The sequence below is a fragment of the Hypomesus transpacificus genome, chromosome 9 (genome assembly GCF_021917145.1).
Source record: "Hypomesus transpacificus isolate Combined female chromosome 9, fHypTra1, whole genome shotgun sequence".
NCBI lineage: Eukaryota > Metazoa > Chordata > Actinopteri > Osmeriformes > Osmeridae > Hypomesus > Hypomesus transpacificus.
In genome coordinates, this window is record NC_061068.1 from 7364318 (window position 1) to 7378391 (window position 14074).

The 14074-nt window shown below is 49.6% G+C and overlaps 1 protein-coding gene across 1 annotated transcript in view; it reads left to right on the plus strand.

The window, feature by feature from the left end:
• The window catches only part of itpr1b (inositol 1,4,5-trisphosphate receptor, type 1b), a 64257-nt gene that overhangs the window by 16301 nt on the left and 33882 nt on the right, over nt 1–14074 (plus strand). The window contains exons 9-37 of the mRNA XM_047026379.1: nt 42–188; nt 291–395; nt 569–613; nt 1413–1567; nt 3983–4082; nt 4221–4381; nt 4750–4891; nt 5017–5175; nt 5271–5443; nt 5949–6068; nt 6199–6393; nt 6896–7147; nt 7238–7379; nt 7473–7626; nt 7766–7956; nt 8038–8167; nt 8279–8333; nt 8424–8589; nt 8949–9128; nt 9250–9312; nt 9421–9558; nt 9658–9783; nt 9893–10093; nt 10307–10558; nt 10766–10891; nt 11125–11253; nt 12331–12451; nt 12568–12752; nt 13587–13735. Of these exons, the coding sequence (XP_046882335.1) occupies nt 42–188; nt 291–395; nt 569–613; nt 1413–1567; nt 3983–4082; nt 4221–4381; nt 4750–4891; nt 5017–5175; nt 5271–5443; nt 5949–6068; nt 6199–6393; nt 6896–7147; nt 7238–7379; nt 7473–7626; nt 7766–7956; nt 8038–8167; nt 8279–8333; nt 8424–8589; nt 8949–9128; nt 9250–9312; nt 9421–9558; nt 9658–9783; nt 9893–10093; nt 10307–10558; nt 10766–10891; nt 11125–11253; nt 12331–12451; nt 12568–12752; nt 13587–13735 (4262 nt within the window). The remainder of the gene's footprint in view (nt 1–41; nt 189–290; nt 396–568; nt 614–1412; nt 1568–3982; nt 4083–4220; nt 4382–4749; nt 4892–5016; nt 5176–5270; nt 5444–5948; nt 6069–6198; nt 6394–6895; nt 7148–7237; nt 7380–7472; nt 7627–7765; nt 7957–8037; nt 8168–8278; nt 8334–8423; nt 8590–8948; nt 9129–9249; nt 9313–9420; nt 9559–9657; nt 9784–9892; nt 10094–10306; nt 10559–10765; nt 10892–11124; nt 11254–12330; nt 12452–12567; nt 12753–13586; nt 13736–14074) is intronic.

Sequence of the window (14074 nt, forward strand, 5' to 3'; positions counted from 1 at the left end):
TGGATGGATGTGGATAGCAGTGTCTTTTTCTTTGCGTTCAGGGTGACGTGGTGAGGTTGTTCCACGCTGAGCAGGAGAAGTTCCTCACGTGTGACGACCACAGGAAGAAGCAGTACGTCTTCCTCAGGACCACCGGCCGCCAGTCTGCCACCTCCGCCACCAGCAGCAAAGCACTGTGGGAAATTGAGGTCAGCAAAGCAGTTGGAAAGCAGAAGCTGTCTCCATATGTGTTTTACTTGTATGGTTAGTCCAGATAAGGAGAAGTGTTTTCTATGGCTCTGATACTGTAGGTGGTGCACCATGACCCTTGTCGAGGAGGTGCTGGTTACTGGAACAGCCTGTTCAGGTTCAAACACCTGGCCACAGGATCGTACCTGGCTGCTGAGGTGAGTGAGGTGTGTGTGCCTCCCGTGGGTGGACCTCTCCCTTCTCTTCTCCATCTGCATCCATATCCCAGGAGCACCCAATCACAACGTAGCTGTTCTACAGGTGGCCAATAGGAAGGCCTCCTCGTCACAGTGCGTCCCTAACAGTGAAGAAGCCCACTTTAAAATGTGTCTGCCAACAGGTGAATCCAGACTATGAAGAGGAGAGCAGAGAGCAGCGGTCCTCAGTAAGTCAGCCTCCCTCTCCCCCCCCCCTCCCCTCCCCCCCCCCCCCCCCCCCCTCTCCCTCTCCCCCCCCCCCCCCCCCCTCCTTTCCCCCTCCCCCCTCTACCCTGCTGTTTTAGTGGGGTACACACAGTTAGCAGTGTCTGTCGCTAACCTTTGGCTGAACTTCTAAACTCTGGTGGATCTTGTCTCCCTGTCTAGGTGGTGGACTTTGTTCCCTTTAACTTCCAGGTACTGTCTCTGAGTACTCTGTGTGTATTTGTCCTTCATCATCTCCAGTGTTTATTGTTTGATGGATAACGGATATTTTGAGGGGATCTGAGCTTGGAGAAAAAGAAAACTGCCTTTGTTTTCTTCCTCTGATTCTAAACAAATGGTAGTTAGAAACAACATTTAAATATCACCACTGGGTGTCATCATATCATCTTTATAGTGCATGTGATACTGAATTTCACCCACAGATGCCAGTGTCGTTCAATTTATTACTGGTCGAGCTATGTACTTCACTTTGCTGAGTGGAATATAGGGTGGTCTATTTGCATTCTTTTATGCAACAGTCTTTTGAGCATTACACAGCTGACTTGGGTGAACTCAGTGACCATATAGTTAATTGTCACATCAAGTAAAAAGTTACAGTCCTGTTGTGCGGTTGATCAAAGTGTACGATTACATCGGCGGAAATAGGCACACTGTATGTACTCTGCAGAGTCTGCAATACATACAAGTCACACTGTGCCAATCCAGCCCGTCAAATGCACCAATTGACTTTCCCCCCATTCACTGTGTCTTCTCTCTCCCCAGCTGGACTCAGAACACGAGGCGCTGCGAGGGCGTCTGCGGACCCCACAGGAGAGGGTCATGTACACACTGGTCTCTGTCCCTGACGGCATGGACATCTCCTCCATCTTTGAGCTGGACCCTACCACCCTGAGAGGGGGGGACGCCCTCGTGCCCAGGTACAGTACACAGCCAGACAGCCTTTACTCTCTCCATATGGGGGTTTCTTCTCCCTGCTGGATCTGGCCTGTGTTTACTAAGGGCACCCGCATATGAGTCAGGGTTTCCTCTCAGTAGTTAATGGTTCTGTCCCAGTCCCTGTCATGTCATAATGTGGACTCCTGGGTCAGGCTGGCTCAGGGGAAGCTGTGGGAGCTGCTGTCCTGCTGTCTGGCTGCCGAGAAAACATGTTGCTGATGGGCAGCTGCGAAATGACAAGCTGCTGTTCACTGATGAGATCACCCTTGACACCTTCCATTGATTTCCTGTCTGGTAATGAAATGGCCCTCTGTTGGCATGCCAGGGGACCAGCTAGAGGTTGTCAGGCAGAGAGAGTCAAGGCCCCAGGGAGTCTGTTTCCATGGAGTGTTAGCAGAGACAAATCTGCGTTTTATGCGTTTTTTTTTGTTGTTGTTTTTTTCTTAGTCAGATAAGATGATAATCTCACTGAGTCAATCGGAAGAAAACTCTTTCAGCACTTGTGTGGGTGTAGTTTACCACTTCAAATACCTGTTGTGTATGCGATCTGACGACAGCAATCTGATGGCGTTATGGTTGAACCAAGAAGCATTGGAGACCATGGTGTATTTTTACTGAATGGGTTGCAATAGAGGCGAGATGTTGCTTAAGGGCCTGCCCCCACGCCTCATCATCCCCTGCCAGTTATTCTGGGGGATTCAAGAGGACGATTCTGAGCTGTGGCTACGATTTTGTCAGGAAACAATGTACTCTGTATGAGTATTCTACTGTACAACAATAACTGCAAATAACAATATTTCAGGGTTTCCTGCTGAAAATGTGTGTTTGGGGGGGGGGGGGCAAACCCTGGAGCACGTACTTTATTGACGATACAGTACTGCCTCTCGTACCTTATGGCTTCAATACCCCATATTATTTGATAATATGGCTACGGTGTACATTTGTAAAGTTGTCAACTATAGAATTATTCTTAGGTATAAATTTAGGGTGGGATGGTAGGGACGTGTCCCCACCAATGTTAGGAAACATGTAATTGTCCCCACCAATAATTGCGAGTCTAAACATATTTTCTTCTTTGAACATTTTCTGCTCCACAATTGGTTAGCTTAATGAAGGGAGACTGGAGTTTTGGAATGGAAGGAAGAAAACAGGACAGAGTAACACGGCGGATATCACTATAAATTAAATATCTAATATATATTACATATAAAAAATAAAAAAAAACGTTTTTCTTTACAACGTAGTTAAGGCGGCAGGCGTGTGTTGCGAAGGCGGCCGCCTTTACTGTAAAGTGCTGCGGGAAACCCTGTATTTAAACTTTCTGATATTAGGGACCAGCTAGGCTAGCCCCTTTTTCTCATGGCTAAGTATATAAAAACAGGCGTTCGTTTTGAAGTAACCATGGCTAACGATTGGGTTCTCATTTCAGTCTGTACTAGCATATTTTTTTTGTTGTTAGCAAAAAAAAAAGTTGTTTCAGAGTGTGCTACATGGGAATAATGTTTACGATCAGGTAGTTATCTTGATTGTTTGATCTAGAACTTCCTAGTGTGTATAAAGGTGAATGTGTCATGTGAGAAGAGCGCTCATGCCAGTCTAAATGCATCTGTCACTCCTGTTCATATTTGATCTCATCTGCTCAGTTTTTCTCATGTCATCCCTGCTTGGTGGCGGAGAGGAAATGTTGTTTAATAATTACAGGGCTGCGATTGTTTCTGACACCACATCAGATAAGACCTCCCTGTAGTATTAAATCCTGTATTGAGTCACGTCCTCAGGTGCGTGCCTGCTCTTGCTGGGAGCCCAACGCTCCCCCCCCCCCCCCCTCACACACACCACACCCCTAACCACTCACACCTGAAATAACCTTTGGTTCCCGGTACACCGACAGGCTCGAGGTGTCAGAGTAATCAGTGCTTCTTGTGAGCGTTGAGAATCCAAAGCTAAGCTTGTTATACCCAGTGGCTGGTTATGTAACCCTGCCAATAATACAGCGTGTCCAGTGTATATGCCGTCTACTACAGAAGATGTAAACATGCGCACACTCTCGTGGTTAGAGAGTCACTTTAGGTGACGGAGGGAGGGCTTTGAATGGGCCTATCTGTGCTCCTCCTGTGTGAATGTGCAGGGCTAGGTGGCTTTTTCTTGGCCCAGATGCAGGTCATGTTTCCAAGCCTCTTGTAAAACATCACAGTTTTTTGCTTGTCACACAAGAATCCGGTCACGTGGCTTGACAATAATAGTGTGTAGAGGTGAATACCGAGGCCCTCCCTGTTCACACTAAAGCACCACTGCCACATGGGCCAACAGTATGAACATGAGCCAGACTTGCCATTCAAGTTAGTGTGAAGTTCTTGTGACGCTCCCCTGAGGGTCTTTCTCCTGCGTTCTCTCAGGAGCTCCTTTGTGAGGCTCAGACACCTGTGCACCAACACATGGGTCCACAGCACCAACAACCCCATCGACAAGGAGGAGGAGAAGCCGGTCATGTTACGGGTGAGTGGCTGAGCAGAACTTCCTGCTGCTGTTGTTTACATGCAGGCACACACAAACAGTCTCATCTACAATAAGTATGTGAACTATCATGTGAATGGGGAACTCGATTTATTGAAGAATGTTTCCTTTTCTTTTTAGATTGGCACATCAGCAGTTAAGGAAGATAAAGAGGCTTTTGCCATTGTGCCAGTCCCCCCTGCTGAAGTTCGAGATTTAGACTTTGCCAACGATGCTAGTAAAGTCTTGGCATCTATAGCTGGCAAGCTGGAGAAGGGCACCATCACCCAGAACGAGAGGAGGTATGAATGAAAGAAAGAAAGGCAGCTGTTGGCCTCACGTACTGTACTGTAACATCCACATGCCTGAGTTGATATGTTTGGGAGTTCTTCCTGACTCGTCACAGACGCCCTGTGTCCTCCAGGTATCTTGGTAGAGCTAGGCTAACGGCCCTGTGTCCTCCAGGTATCTTGGTAGAGCTAGGCTAACTGCCCTGTGTCCTCCAGGTATCTTGGTAGAGCTAGGCTAACAACCCTGTGTCCTCCAGGTATCTTGGTAGAGCTAGGCTAAAGGCCCTGTGTCCTCCAGGTATCTTGGTAGAGCTAGGCTAACGGCCCTGTGTCCTCCAGGTATCTTGGTAGAGCTAGGCTAACGGCCCTGTGTCCGCCAGGTTTGTGACCAAGCTGCTGGAGGACCTGGTCTTCTTCGTGGTGGACATCCCCAACAGCGGCCAGGATGTTCTGGAAATCATGGTGAACAAGCCCAACAGGGAGAGACAGAAACTGATGAGGGAGCAAAACATCCTGAAACAGGTACAGCCGGCCTCACACACAGACGGAGCGCAACACACCCTACAGGCCTTGGAGACTGTTGGACTATCATGCACATATACATAGTACTGTATACCATCTGGTTCAATTCTAACTGTCCCCTGCAGATCTTCAAACTGCTGCAGGCTCCCTTCACAGACAGTGGGGACGGCCCTATGCTGCGTCTGGAGGAGCTGGGCGACCAGCGCCACGCCCCCTTCAGGCACATCTGCCGGCTGTGCTACCGGGTGCTGCGACACTCCCAGCAGGACTACAGGAAGAACCAGGTACTCGGCTCTTCTCCAGTTTCACCAATGCCCCTACTGGACCTTCTGGTCCTGAGAGCTCGTATTGACCCGTAGCTCTCCGCTCTCCCCTGCAGGAGTACATAGCCAAGCAGTTCCGTTTCATGCAGAAGCAGATAGGCTACGACGTGCTGGCTGAGGACACCATCACAGCCCTGCTCCACAACAACCGCAAGCTGCTGGAGAAACACATCACCGCTGCCGAGATCGACACCTTCGTCAGCCTGGTCAGGAAGAACCGAGAGCCCAGGTGAGCCTTCGAGGAGGTGGAGATTGGTTCGCGGCCTGGCACCACAGACTGGCACAGTGACAGGGTCGTTTGTGGGCAGTTTGGGTACCGATTTGTTTGTCTAACAGAAGCCAGGGAATGTTTGCAGATGTAGATTTATTCAGATATATGTGTGGGAGTATCAGTGGAGGTGTTTGTGTAGGACTGGCTCTAGAGGGAATAGTGTGTGCTGGTATTGAACTTCTACCTTGTCTAGTGTTGTTGATGATATGGAAGCCATGCTGACCCAGAGACCTGAATAAAGAGGGCCTTTACAGGTTGATGGCGTTTCAGACCTGGCATGGGAATATACCTGGGCCTTGATCCACCAGTTTCCAGTAGGACACAGTACAGGCCTCAGGCACAAGCAGGCCACAAGCAGCGATGCAGTAATTGAGGAGACCCTCGTTTGGTCATTCACTTCTCACAGTTTGCTCAGCATGTGACTCATAAAGATCGCCCTGTTTTCCCCATCCCATGTCCCCAGGTTTCTGGACTACCTGTCAGACCTGTGTGTGTCCATGAACAAGTCCATACCTGTGACTCAGGAACTCATCTGTAATGCAGTTCTGGACCCCAGCAACGCCGACATCCTCATTGAGACCAAGTTAGCCCTAATAAAATGACCCTCTGGTCTGATTCGCTCTTTGTTTTTCTTTAAAAAAAAGTTACAAAATATTCAACTATTTCAGCACTGTAATTTTCGGTGTGGATTGTTTCTATTTGTGTACTCCCAGGCTTGTCTTATCAAGGTTTGAGATTGAGGCAGTGACTGTGGGGGAGGCCCCGGTGGAGGCCGAGGAGGACGAGGAGGAGGTGTGGCTCTTCTGGAAGGACAACCTCAAGGAAATCCGCAGCAAGAGCGTCAGGGAGCTGGCACAGGATGCCAAGGAGGGCCAGAAGGAGGACCAGGAGGTGGTCAGCTACTACAGGTAGGACCAGGAGGTGGTCAGCTACTACAGGTAGGACCAGTAGGGGGTCAGCTACTACAGGTAGGACCGGGAGGTGGTCAGCTACTACAGGTAGGACCAGTAGGGGGTCAGCTACTACAGGTAGGACCAGGACGTGGTCAGCTACTACAGGTAGGACCAGGACGTGGTCAGCTACTACAGGTAGGACCATGAGGTGGTCAGCTACTACAGGTAGGACCAGGAGGTGGTCAGCTACTACAGGTAGGACCAGGAGGTGGTCAGCTACTACAGGTAGGACCAGTAGGGGGTCAGCTACTACAGGTAGGACCAGGACGTGGTCAGCTACTACAGGTAGGACCATGAGGTGGTCAGCTACTACAGGTAGGACCAGGAGGTGGTCAGCTACTACAGGTAGGACCAGGAAGTGGTCAGCTACTACAGGTCTGCAGAGAAGAGATGCTCTTCAGGGAGGGACAGTGGGAAGTGTTGTCCAAGTGCTTATCTTGTTCCTCTCCCCCTGCAGGTACCAGTTGAACCTGTTTGCCAGGATGTGTCTGGACCGCCAGTACCTGGCCATCAACAAGATCTCTGGCCAGCTGGACGTGGACCTGATCCTGCGCTGCATGTCTGATGAGGACCTGCCCTTTGACCTGCGTGCCTCCTTCTGCCGCATGATGCTGCACATGCACGTGGATCGCGACCCACAAGAGCAGGTTACGCCCGTCAAGTACGCCCGCCTCTGGTCCGAGATCCCCTCCAAGATAGCCATAGACGAGTGAGTTCTCAATGGCTCCTCATTTCAATGATTAGCAATTTACTATAATACTGAAAACTTCACTGAAATTGTCTCGTTTAATCCTGTCAGTTATGACAATGATGGAACCACTAGGAATGAAATCAAGGAGCGATTCTCCCTCACCATGGATTTTGTGGAGAACTACCTCAGAGAAGTTGTATCTCAGAACATCCCCTTCTCAGATAAAGAGAAAAACAAGCTCACCTTTGAGGTAGGCTGCACTGGACACTGCATGAAGAAATGTCTGCTGTCCATAATACCTATGTAAGACCTCACCCCTGTTCTCCACTCTCTCTGTTCAAAGGTAGTGAACTTGGCGAGGAACCTCATATACTTTGGCTTCTACAACTTTTGCGACCTCTTGAGACTGACAAAGATCTTACTGAATATTCTGGACTGTGTTCATGTCAGCACCATCTACCCCATCAATAAGATGGAGAAGGGCGAGGAAAACAAAGGTAAAATTATTAACCTCACATCCTAAATTGTATATATCGTAAACTCTTTAAGCAGATACAGTTGGCAGAATCAAAATAATAACATGTATCTTCTGTGGAAAGAGGTGTCTCCAGCTCACTAGATTGTGTGTCTTCACAGGCAGTAATGTGATGAAGTCTATCCATGGGGTGGGGGAGCTGATGACCCAGGTGGTCTTAAGGGGAGGGGGCTTCCTGCCTGTCACACCCAATCACCAGCCAGAGGGAGATGTGGTCAAGGCCCAGACCGAGCCAGAGAAGGAGGACATTCTGGTGATGGACACGAAGCTCAAGATCATTGAGATCCTTCAGGTGAGCGGGCCTGGCTTTCATAAGCGGTTACACTGAGCTCAGTGACACAGTAACTTGAGTATCTGTGTTTCCCTCCTGCAGTTCATCCTGAATGTGCGGCTGGACTACAGGATCTCCTGTCTGCTCTGCATCTTCAAAAGGGAGTTTGATGAGAGCCACCCTCAAACTGAAACCCCGACTGGTAGTCAGGATGGACCCAACAATGTCACAGGTCCGATGCTTCGTTTCCTTGGGGTTTGCCTCAAACTGGCTGTATAGGAATAATCTATCATGGGATACTGTATGAACGTTCAAGCCAACATTGTCTATTTTGGTTCATCAGGAACTCTAGACTTTGAGAACATTGAGGAACAGGCAGAAGGAATATTTGGAGGAAGGTAAATCATTGCATGATACCATAAAGGTGGAATGGGAACAACGTTTTGTGAAAATGGTCCTGGTTAGTTACTTGTTCTGCTCTCACCTAGTGAGGAGAACACACCCCTGGACCTGGATGACCACGGAGGTCGCACCTTCCTGAGGGTCCTGCTCCATCTGACCATGCATGACTACCCTCCCCTGGTGTCTGGAGCCCTGCACCTCCTCTTCAGGCACTTCAGCCAGAGGCAGGAGGTCCTCATGGCCTTCAAACAGGTACTGGAGGCTCCTTACTAGACATCCTGAGGTCCACTCCAGTGACCAATAAGCATAGTCGTATTGATAACATGTTACACATGATATTGTCATGGAGGAACTTTTGGATCGGATTTTGGCCAGTCCAGGTCAGACCAGGTGTGTCCATGCTTTACTCCCAGGTCAGACCAGGTGTGTCCATGCTTTACTCCCAGGTCAGACCAGGTGTGTCCATGCTTTACTCCCAGGTCAGACCAGGTGTGTCCATGCTTTACTCCCAGGTCAGACCAGATGTGTCCATGCTTTACTCCCAGGTCAGACCAGGTGTGTCCATGCTTTACTCCCAGGTCAGACCAGGTGTGTCCATGCTTTACTCCCAGGTCCAGCTGTTGGTGACCAGCCAGGACGTGGACAACTACAAGCAGATCAAGTCTGACTTGGATCAGCTGCGCTCCATCGTGGAGAAGTCAGAGCTGTGGGTTTACAAGAGACAGGGAGAAGATGGGATGGATGGAGGGGACGGAGGGGACGGAAATCAAGAGTCTGACAACAAGAAGAAGGTGCCTCTCGTACTCTGCCTGCTCTGATTGTGTCTCCTAGCTGCATGCTCAGTGTTGAGTCTTAATGGTCCAGAAGCGAGCCTCTCTAATACACTGCTGTTCTTTTTGGTTCCCTTCCCAGGGAGACTCAGACAAGAAGAAGACAGAAAGCACCAGCAGTTACAACTACAGAGTTGTCAAAGAGGTGCCTGTCATTTTCTGCTCGATTCGGAGCAATAAGATCTTTTCTAACGTGCTAGAGTGAGGTCGTGCGGTTGTCATGACCGCGGTGCCTGTGTGTGTGTGTGTTCAGATCCTCCTGCGCCTCAGTAAGCTGTGTGTCCAGGAGGGAGCCTCAGGCAAGAAGAGCAAGAAGCAGCAGCAGAGACTGCTGAGGAACATGGGGGCCCACAGTGTGGTCCTGGAGCTGCTGCAGATCCCCTATGAGAAGGTCCGTTCCTGGAGTCTGTTAACCTGCTCCTCCAATCCCATCGTGAACCAAATTCATCGTAACACAATGTGTTTTGTGGGTTCCGTCTGAACACACCAGGGTGAGGATGTCCGTATGCAGGAGATCATGAAGCTGGCTCATGAGTTCCTGCAGAACTTCTGTGCGGGGAACCAGCAGAACCAGGCCCTCCTCCACAAACACATCAACCTTTTCCTCAACCCAGGGGTGAGTAGGCCTCGCTCTGGCTCATCCTGAAGCTGGGCTGGGCTGGTCCAGTCACGCAGAGCGCTCCTGCATCACTGAGCTGGATGGTTCGATGCTCCTCTGCTTCTAGATCCTGGAGGCGGTCACCATGCAGCACATCTTCATGAACAACTTCCAGCTGTGCAGCGAGATCAACGAGCGCGTGGTGCAGCACTTTGTCCACTGCATCGAGACCCACGGACGCCACGTCCAGTACCTCAAGTTCCTCCAGACCATCGTCAAGGCCGAGAACAAGTTCATCAAGAAGTGCCAGGACATCGTCATGGCTGAGGTGGGACTCCACTGACAATCTTCTCTTGTTTGTGACTTTCTAGCGTAAAAGTCATTATTTTATTTTTTTATGGACTGGCACATCAACACAGATACTCTTTATTAACAAAGCACCCAGACATGTATGTCTGTATTTATTGACATGCGTATGTATGCATTTAGCATGTTTCCAAGCGACGGAAGAAAACCTCCATCGTGTCTCTCTCGCACCTAGATGGTGAATTCAGGCGAGGACGTCCTGGTCTTCTACAACGACCGTGCCTCCTTCCAGACCCTGATCCAGATGATGAGGTCAGAGCGCGACCGCATGGACGAGAACAGCCACCTGATGTACCACATCCACCTGGTGGAGCTGCTGGCGGTCTGCACCGAGGGCAAGAACGTCTACACCGAGATCAAGTGCAACTCCCTGCTGCCCCTGGACGACATCGTACGAGTGGTCACTCACGAGGACTGTATACCCGAGGTAAGGGAGGAATGAGAAAGGGAGATAGCTGGAAGAACATCCTACCATAAAGCGAGAATATGTAGGTGAATGTTGCAGATATGTTTACCGATGACTTGTAATATCTGAATGACAGGGTCTTTATAACCAGACTTATTTGGTCTCTACCATTTGATCCTGATAGTGTGGTTGAGCTTTACAGGTAGCATGTCTTGTGTTACTCTTCAGGTGAAGATCGCCTACATCAACTTCCTGAACCACTGCTATGTGGATACAGAGGTGGAGATGAAGGAGATCTACACCAGCAACCACATGTGGAAGCTGTTTGAGAACTTCCTGGTTGACATATGCAGGGTAAACTTCCAATATCCAAACAACTCTGATTTCTCACATGTTCATTCATCAGCCATGTGTCACAACATCAGATATGTATCTACTGAGATCCAGTGTGTTACTAAACACACTTCAGGATAATGGCGTGCATTACTGCCACTCTGGCCAATCGTTGGAGGACTTATTGGGAATGTATCCAGTGTGCATGTGGAGTCCAGATTTGGAGTATTGAGACACTGTCCATCCATGTCCAGATATGCAACAACACAAGTGACAGGAAGCATGCAGACTCTGTCCTGGAGGGTTACGTAACAGAGACGGTCATGAGCATCGTGACCACCTTCTTCAGCTCGCCCTTCTCTGACCAGAGCACCAGTCTGCAGGTAAACACACGCACAGGAATAGACCACAACTGACCAAAACTAGACCAACAAATATATTATCTTCTGGTCCAGTTTCTGACCAAAATCCTATTTTTGAATTGTATTATTGTTTTATAATCCAATGATTATAGTTGATTTGTCTTTGTAAAGGGTTGATAATGTTCCATATGATGAAAGTAACGCACATTGAGTGATGAATGTAACACATGACCTCCCTTTTATGTAGGCGGCCCGACACATGTATGTAAGTATGAATGACACTCCCATGTTGTCGGTTTCCTCTCACTGGGTGTGTTCTCTTGTCAGCAGTCTAAACACATTTCTAAAGGGTTCCTCATTCTGTTGTTCTCCCTTGTTTAGCATTAAGTCGGTGCTTCTTTCGTAGAATCCTTCACGGATGACTTAACCCTAACCCTGTTTCATAGAATCCTCCCCTTGCCAAATACCAAATAAAACCTTTGAAATCCCTCACAACTGCAGTTTTGATGCAGACACAGCCTACTCTGTTTTGAGTCTGCCAAATACTGTGGTCTGCTCTGTAGATGTGTGTTGTTAAACTTAAGGCTACACAGTTTGTGGTACTAGTGCTAGGTCCCAATGTTCCCCAGTAGGCAGCTATCCTGCTGTCAATGCCAATGTTGCTGTCAATGTATTTATTTATCAGACGTTTTTATCCTGTGACCTCTGGACTGCCGACATATGCTCTAACCACTGAGCTATACACTCCCTCCAGTATAGGTCCTGTGGAATGACAGCAATGTCCTTCTCTCTGTTGTGACAGGCAATCATTCTTGGAAAGGTAACCGAGGTATTTGTCATCTCGTAGGTTGTTCTGCTGTTGACACAAAGGGTGTCGTTTGATCAGTGTGGTCGTGGTGAGATGGTAGTGATTTGTGTTAGAGAGTGGGCTATTGAACCTGGTTGGGACCATTGTGCACTAAACCTGAGTTTAGACCCCCCCCCCCCCTCACAAGTTTGGTGATAGGTTAGCTCCCTCCAAGTGGCTTCCAGACAAATCATGTGACCAACAACCCTTTCTTCTTTTCACTCCTCCGTCTGTCTGTTCCACTCCTGTAGACCCGCCAGCCTGTGTTTGTCCAGCTACTGCAGGGCGTGTTCAGGGTTTACCACTGCAACTGGCTCTCTCCCACACAGAAGGCCTCTGTGGAGGCCTGTATCAAGGTGCTGTCTGACGTGGGTAAGACCCTCACCTTTCTACCTTTTTAAGCCGTCAACTCTATAAAAGCTACTGCTATCAATTCAAGTTTCGCCTCATGAACCATGTTTGACCTCCTTATGGTCTCCACCACCCAGCCAAGAGCAGGGCCATAGCCATCCCTGTGGACCTGGACAGCCAGGTCAACAACCTGTTTGTCAAGTCCAACAACGTGGTGCAGAAGACCATCACAAGCTGGAGGCTCTCTGCCAAGAACACGTCCAGGCGAGACTCCGGCATGACCAGCTCAAAGGACTACAGGAACATCATCGAGAGGCTCCAGGTAAAACTGAGCCCTCAGCCTGACCTGAGCCAGGCTCCTTTCACGAGCAGATGTTCAAAGTTTCTAAGAGGATATGTTGAAACACACACAATCTAGACATTGAGTAGTGTTACTGTGAACCTAATCTGCATCTGTTGTAACATGGTTCCCAGAAACTCAAGAAAACATGCCAGGCTTATTCATCTGGGTGGCTTTGTAATGTTTAACCGTAAAAAAAAGAAAAAAAGAAACTGTAATGATGCCAGAATGGAGTTGGAATGTCGTTCCAAAGAAAGTGCAGTTGTTTTCTTGCACTCATCCCTTGAAATGTTTTTGTGCTGTGTTGCAATGCTGTGCAGTTACTGTAATCGTACAGTAACTTCCCTTCCTCCGTCCCACGTTCACACCCGCACAGTGTCAACATCAGCAGAGAGATGATGTGGTGCAACCATGGCGATCTACAATTGTTGATCTACAATGTTATTAGGAGTGTGGGTGAGGTGGCTTTATGTCACACATATATCAGCTTTGTTTTTGACCTCACAGTCCGGCCCCCCCGCCCAGGCTGCTTCTGCTTTTACCCACTAGCCTGATGAACTGTCGGAGACGACACGCTCACAGTTCACCACACCGTTCTCCGCTCGAGCCAACTACTCTAGGCTCTGCTGTCCAAACAATATGGCAGAGAGTCAGGCCCCAAACCAGAGTTCACATATGGCACCCTCATTTACCCGTGGGCAACATACCACGATAAGATCCAGATTGAAAGTCAGCCCGTGTGTTTTCCTCCAGTCCCTGTGTGAGTGTGCTTGTGCTCTGTGCCCCCCCCCCCCCCCCCCCCCCCCCCCCTTGCAGGACATTGTGTCGGCCCTGGAGGACCGCCTGCGGCCCCTGGTCCAGGCTGAGCTGTCGGTCCTGGTGGACGTGCTGCACCGGCCGGAGCTGCTCTTCCCGGAGAACACAGACGCGCGCAGGAAGTGCGAGAGCGGAGGCTTCATCTCCAAGTAAGAGTAGCCCACGGCCGTGTCCTCCTCTCCCAGGAGGTGACGCCTGGCGGTCGGGTGGCGCAGCTCGACTCTGTCCCCTGGTCGTCGTTCCAGCGTAGCGTTATCCCCTGTCCTGTGAGCGTGCAGTCACTGAACGAACCAGGTGTGTCCCTTCAGTGGGGGCCGAGCGATGACCCCGGGGCTTTGTTTTCACATGTCCTGCCCTGAGCACGGCGCTCACACGCAGCCTGGGGGCGCGTCGTGTTTGAGGAGGTCTGAGATAGGATTACATGGGCTGCGTCTGGGCTCTTTGAACAGGTGCCGGCTCTGGGATTAGCCTACTCTAAAGTGCTGGGT